This window comes from Helobdella robusta (assembly GCF_000326865.2).
Source record: "Helobdella robusta unplaced genomic scaffold HELROscaffold_8, whole genome shotgun sequence".
Taxonomy (NCBI): domain Eukaryota; kingdom Metazoa; phylum Annelida; class Clitellata; order Rhynchobdellida; family Glossiphoniidae; genus Helobdella; species Helobdella robusta.
In genome coordinates this window covers 3,379,934-3,387,003 of record NW_008705459.1, presented here as the reverse complement: position 1 = coordinate 3,387,003, position 7,070 = coordinate 3,379,934, and the positions used below count along the sequence as shown (strand labels likewise).

Here is a 7,070-nt window from a genome sequence, read left to right as displayed (position 1 = left end):
ATATATATATATATATATATATATATATATATATATATATACATATATATATATATATATATATATATATATATATATATATATATATATATATATATATAATTGATCTAACATTTCTTTTTCTTATTTCTTTTTATATTTTTATTTAAAAATTTATTTATTTTTCTTTTTATATTTTTATTTAAAAATTTATTTATTAACAAGTTTATTTAGTATTAGCGATGGTAATAACTAGCGGCAAATAGAGACAGATAGAAGCACTAACGACAGCGCCCTGCTTATAGCAGAAACCACATTTAACATTGGCCACGTCATCGTAGGTTAACAAGGAAGACGACGACGACGACGAAAGCTTCGCTTTGCTTGCCGACTCACCCTGGCAGATGATTTTTCATCGATACATATTCCGATAAAAATCTAAAAATCGTATTAAACGAAAACTATTTCAAATGAAATAATAGAAATAACAACAACAACAATAATAATAAAAAAACCAATTTATAAATAAAATGAAAAATTACAACAAAACAACAAAGCATACATCAATTTGCGTCTTGAGGACAACACCTCCAATAACCTCGACCTTGAAACAGGAATCTTCGCTTGGATCAAGTGGCAAAGATGACGACGGAGTACCTTTTAACGGCACCTTTAACATTTTTTCAAACTAGTTACAACAAAAAATCGATGTTAATATTTTCGTATCATACATGTTACAACATTCTATTTCAAATTATTTTCCAAAAAAACAGTTGCTTAATGTTTAGCATCATATCTTACTAAGTAATTAGCTATTTAATTCACCCACCTACTAATCCAGACAACTACTAATGCATTCATTCATTTATTCATTCATTTTTTTTATTGATTTATTCATTGGTTTATTCGTTCAATCATTTTAAACTTTACTATATTACCTCTCCATCACTGATATAGATTGTGGATGTAACATTGAAACGAATAGGACATTAAACTATTTAACAGTCGTCAATTATTTTTTATCATTTAAAGATATAACGAATAAATGTCACGTTAATGAATGTGTTGGGATATATATATATATATATATATATATATATATATATATAGATGCATGTAAGGTATAGTTTATAAACATAATGGCATTAAATACATTAGTTAATTCTGTTGATAGAAATATTGTCTTTAATGATTTGTTATTTTATATAATCAACAAAATTGATATTTTCGATAATATTTTGTATGAAAAATGTTTTGAGTTTTACGTAGCAGCTTTTATTTCTGAATCCAAAGAACTTATTGCAACGGAATTGGGAAAGCATGTTGAAATTAAAGAAAAGAAAACAAGAAAACTTCAAAGTTCCAAAACTAGCCCAAAAGCTGAGATCGAAGATATTGTTAACTTATTGAAATTAGCAAAAAGAAAAAGGGGTTTTTGATAAATTGTCTTTGTACTCGGCCGGGAGCCTGAATTTTCCAGATTTTTCTGGTAAAAAAACTATCGATGGTCAAAGTGACATGAACAAAATAGTTAAATTGAAAATAAACTAATGAACATTGAAGAAAAAATCATTCGTCTAACAGATTTGTTTGAAAAGTTCATGGTTGTCGTTAAACCAAACGACCAGATTATGCACAATGATAAAAATTCAACAAGTACGAAAATTGATTCACTAGCAAATTCCATAGAAAATCTTTCCGCTAAATTTGAAAATATTAAAATTCCTATGGCGTCGCATGATACTTCCCATGTTGCTCAGCACCAAATGTCGTCACTACATCAGCGTCAGTTTCAACAACAACCGCAAGGTAACCAAAACGACTGATGAGTCGGAATCAACTTCGTTTAAAATTATAATAAACGCTGTGGATGAAGATAGCTTTTGCAATCCAGATATTTGGCCAGAAAATACTCTGGTATCTAGATGGATATTCGAAAATCAAAATATTCCCCAATATGGATGAACCATATGAGATCTCGGACATATCACTTGGTAATGATCTTGATGATGATGATGTTGATTTTGTTGATAACAATATTACTTTTAATGATAACTTACAACAATTTCATAATAATAAGGATAATAATATAACTTTATTTGATCACAATTCTGATCCTGATATGAATTTTTTTCATAATTTATCTTACAATTCAAATTATTACACGCCATTAGAGTTTAAGTTCAAAAAGCTAAGCCATAACCATAAATTTAAATTAATGCATGTTAATTCAAGAAGTCTGTTACATAAAGTTAATGATTTGAGTATTCTTTTGCATGAATCAGAATTTAATGCTGATGTTATTGCTATCACAGAAACATGGCTTAATGATTCATCCGCACATTATCTATCTATATAACTAGAGATGACCTAACTTTGATAACGGATGATATTGAAATAATGGCCATTGAAATTATCCGTAAATCTAAAAACATTATAGTGTTTGTGATGTACAGGCCACCTAATACAGATGCTTCAAATTCTATTGAACTCATTCATGATTTCATAAATAAAACTAAACGAACAAATAGAAAAATTATCTATATCACAGGCGACTTTAACATAGATTTTTTAAAAAATGATTGTCGCAATATTCAATTAGATTTTTCAAATATGTTGTCATATAACAATCTTGTACCATTGATCGCAAATCCTACGAGAATAACTGATCATTCGGCCACCCTATTAGACAATATATTTACAAACGATTTTAATTCGAATTTTTCTGGAATTTTTGTATCTGATATATCGGATCACTTGCCGATATTTTCATTTTCTAATTTTGAGAATGAAGTTGATAATGTTGGTGGGTTTGACTGTGTTAAAAGGAACTTTTCTTCCCGCAATCTTTGTGAGGTTAATAAATGCTTGTCTACAGTTGATTGGTCATCGGTAGTTGATTCTTTGGATGTTGATGAAGCGTTTGATAGTTTTATTAATATTTTACAGGAAGTCATTAAAAAAAATTGTCCCCTAAAAAAAACGAAATTAAAACTTAAAAAATCCTTGGTTTACTCGTGGGCTAAAAACTGCATCAAAAATAAAAAATAACCTTTATAAAAAATATTTAAAAAACCCCAATGAAATAAATAAGACAAGATATGTACAATATAAAAACTTATTCACAACACTGAGACGTAAGGCTGAAAAAAAATATATAGAGGATAAATTAATTAATAATAAAAATAATATAAAAAATACATGGAAAATTATTAACGAAGCCATTAATTCAAATAGCTCACAAAAATTAACTAGTTTTTTAACAATTAATAATACAATAATTGATAATACAAAACAAATGTCAGATGTGTTTAATGAACACTTTGTTTCATCTTCTTTTGTCCAGACTTTGGATTGTAATGATTTTGTTAGTGCTATGCGATATATGTCACCTATTAATTCAAATTATCTTGATTCTATTGAAATAAATGCTAGTGATGTTCGGAAAACAGTGATGGATCTTAATAATTCTTTTTCCATTGCAGATGATGGTTTTTCAAATTATTTAGTTAAGCAAATTATTGATAATATCCTTATTCCATTGACGTATTGTTTTAATTTTTCACTCGCAAATGGATGCTTTCCTGCAAAATTAAAAATAGCTAAAGTTATTCCAGTCCATAAGAATGGATCAAAAGATAATGTTAACAATTATCGCCCCATTTCTTTAATAAGTACTTTTCCAAAATTTTAGAAAAAATTATTCATTCAAACCTGATGAGGTTTTTAAAAGAAAATGATATCATCATTTCAAACCAATATGGTTTCCAAAAAAACATTTCAACGGATATGGCTGTGCTGGATTTAAGCCAGCATATTATTACTAATATTGACAATAAACTTTTAACTATTGGGGTCTTCTTAGACATAAGTAAGGCTTTTGATTCAATTTCGCATGAATTGCTTTTAAAAAGTTATATCATTATGGAATTAGAGGTCAGATGTATAATTGGTGTTGTAATTATCTTGAAAATAGATGTCAATACGTATCAGTGCACTCATCAAAATCGATGTTATTGAAAATATCAAGTGGCGTGCCACAAGGTTCGATCCTTGGCCCACTTTTTTTCAATTTGTTTATTAATGATGTGGTTAACTCGTCAACCATTTTGAAGTTTGTAATTTATGCTGATGATACCACCTTGTTGGCTTCTGGAAAAAATGTTCTTAATGTTGCAAATAGAATGAATGAAGAATTAATTAAAGTATCTACCTGGATGAAATGTAACGGATTAAAAATCAACATTTCTAAAATATGCTGTTTACTTTTTGGTCCAACAATAATGACTAATCCTTGTAATTTTCAAATCACATTAGATGGTATGATAATTTCAAGGACATTTTCAACTAAGTTCTTTGGTGTTTTTATCTCAAGCAACGTAAATTGGAAGGAACATATCATGTCAATTTCCAAAAAATAAGTAAAAACCTTGGAATAATTAATAAACTAAAATTCACATTTCCCAAATATATATTGTTAAATTTATATTACACACTTATATATCCATACTTGAATTATTGTATAATAATATGGGGCAGAAACATTAAATGAGTCATTTTCCGGTAATTGTTAAATTTGAAAATTTGGTATTCCTCGACATTTCTTGAAAAACAGTTTTTAGATATAAAGATTTAGTTAAGTGATTATAACAGGTCTTTGACCAGTCAACTATTTTCGGAATTGAAAGTAATTATTAAAAAAAGATTTGATTTAAAAAAAATTATTTGATATTAGAATATTCCACTCCGTTACTGTCCCTGAGCAGTAAGACTATTACTTTAATCCACAGGTCAATTATGCTTAGCATTATTGTAAACTTTTAACATTTTTCTGGTATATTATTCACCATAATATTTGTACAAAATGTTATTACCAAAATGTACCTCTTCAAAATAATTTAAATATTTTTTTTATCTGGTCCCCAGAATTTATGTCGACTCCGTTACTGTTATAAAAATTGGTGAATGTGAAACCATTTGCGCTTAGGTTTGTTATTGAACGCGCCACTTCTATTATGTCTATGGTGTTGTTTTTTCGACTAACACGATATGCAAGTTGTAAGGTAAATTTTAAACAAATTTTCTAAATTTAGTACCAAATGTGTCTTTTTATTATACATAGGGCTCCCATATGTCCTTTTTTTAAGAGGACAGTCCTTTTTTTTGCATTGGTGTCCTTTTTAAAATCTGTTATTCAATTCTTTAATTTTGTCCTTTTTTTAAAAATGTGTCCTTTTTTTGTCCTTTTTTTTCATTATTAAGTCTGAAAATATCAATACAACATCACATAATAAATTTTTATTTATTTATATTTAATCATAATACTTAAAATAATTAAAAAAAATAAAATAATTATTTATACATCATAAATCATAATGCTGCTCTTAATAATTGTTTCCAGGTATATAATGCTTATGTTCTGTCCAATCTATAGATTAAAATTCCATGGTTCGAAATAACTTCTATAACAATACTATTTATGATTTCATGTCCATCTAACTTCACTGTGCGTGGAGCGCGTTCTCTTCTTCGCGTGACGTTTATATTATACAGCCACTTTTTTTAATCTAAATTTTTTAATTTTATCAAATAAATTAATAAATAAAACTAATTTAAATTATAAAATTAACGATGGCAAAAAGAAAAAGCGTTTATCGTGAACAGTTTTCAACTGACTTTCCAGGGATTAAAAAAAGTAAAAAAGGTGAAAACTATGCCTTTTGCGAATATTGTTCAACTGATGTTAGTATTGCGAACGCAGGCGTTTCATCTATTAAACAACATTTTGAAAAAGAAGTTCACAAAAACAACGTGAAAATTAAAAAGTCTACTGTCGGAATATCAACATTTTTTCATAGTAATAATTTGCCCACATCTAGAAAAACTGCTGCAGCAGAAGGAGCATTTGCATATCATGTCGCTTTTCACTCGTTATCGTTTAAAGCTGCAGATTGTACAAATCGTTTTATTTCAACTGTTTTCGCTGAATCGGAAACTGGTCGGAAATTTTCATCTGCTCAAACAAAAACGCAGGCAATCATTTCAAGAATATTGGCTCCGAAATCAATTGAGAATCTTTTGTCTGAATTGGGCAGCGAGCCGTTTTCTATTGCAACCGACTCGTCAAATTTTAAAGAAATCAAAACATTCCCTATCATTATTCGGTATTTTTCGCATGAAGGATTGAAAGTTAAATTGTTAGAGTTTTCAAATTTGCCAGGAGAAACGTCAGAATTGATTTTCAAATATGTAATGACTGTACTTGACAGATTCAAATTGAGCCCTAATAATTTGGTAGCGTTCAGTGCTGACAATGTTAATGTAAACTTTGGTGGAGCAAAACAGAATGGTCAAAATAACGTTTTTGCCAAATTGAAAAATATTCAATCAAAACTGATTGCTGTAGCCTGTCCAGCTCACATTCTCCATAATGCAGCTAAAAAATCCTGTAAAAGGTTTTCACTTGACATTGAATCGTTGCTGTTCAAAATCTTAAGCTATTTCAATGGATCCACGCTGCGACATGAAAAATTTAAAGAATTTTGTGAATTTATGGAAATTCAATATGCTAAATTTCCAACTCATACTCGCACACGATGGTTAAGCCTTCTTCCATTGATTGAACGAATTTTACAGTTATGGGGTGGCTTAATATCACTAGTTCTATCAACGGATGTCATTCCAAAGGTTCTGGAAAATTTATTCTCTGATGATTCAAATGAAATCTACTTCTGGTTTCTACAGAGCTCATTGCAGCTGTTTTAGCAAACTTTGCTGATACTTGAAAAAAAAGACCTTGTGCTTCCTGAAATAATAGAATCTGTCGAAAATCTGTCACAAAAACTCACTGACAGGATGCAGAAAAATTTTTTTGGTGCTATGACTCAATCAAAGTTGCAATCATTAGAGGATTCTAATTTGGCTAATCGCATAGAAAAGGAGTTTTCAACATTTTATTCGACATCTGTTGATTACATTCAGAAGTGGTTCAGAATTACTGATTATCCGTCTTCTTCTAAGTGGTTAATGCTGAAATCTGTCGACACAATTTCGTATGAGGATATTCGAAAATCTGCAGAGTTTCTAATGCC

At 28.9% G+C, this 7,070-nt stretch overlaps 2 protein-coding genes across 2 annotated transcripts in view; both read left to right on the top strand.

Moving 5' to 3' along the window:
• Positions 1 to 1,118: 1,118 nt before the first annotated feature.
• Positions 1,119 to 1,805, top strand: HELRODRAFT_165648 (hypothetical protein; the record flags this gene model as incomplete). Its single annotated transcript, XM_009032179.1, has 2 exons — positions 1,119 to 1,410; positions 1,564 to 1,805. 2 exons carry the CDS (start codon positions 1,119 to 1,121, stop codon positions 1,803 to 1,805), a joined length of 534 nt encoding a protein of 177 aa, XP_009030427.1.
• Positions 1,806 to 5,610: 3,805 nt separating this feature from the next.
• Positions 5,611 to 7,070, top strand: part of HELRODRAFT_165647 (hypothetical protein) — a gene marked incomplete at both ends in the record, with an annotated part of 4,666 nt that continues 3,206 nt past the window's right edge. The window contains 2 exons of the mRNA XM_009032178.1: positions 5,611 to 6,206; positions 6,834 to 7,058. Of these exons, the coding sequence (XP_009030426.1) occupies positions 5,611 to 6,206; positions 6,834 to 7,058 (821 nt within the window). The remainder of the gene's footprint in view (positions 6,207 to 6,833; positions 7,059 to 7,070) is intronic.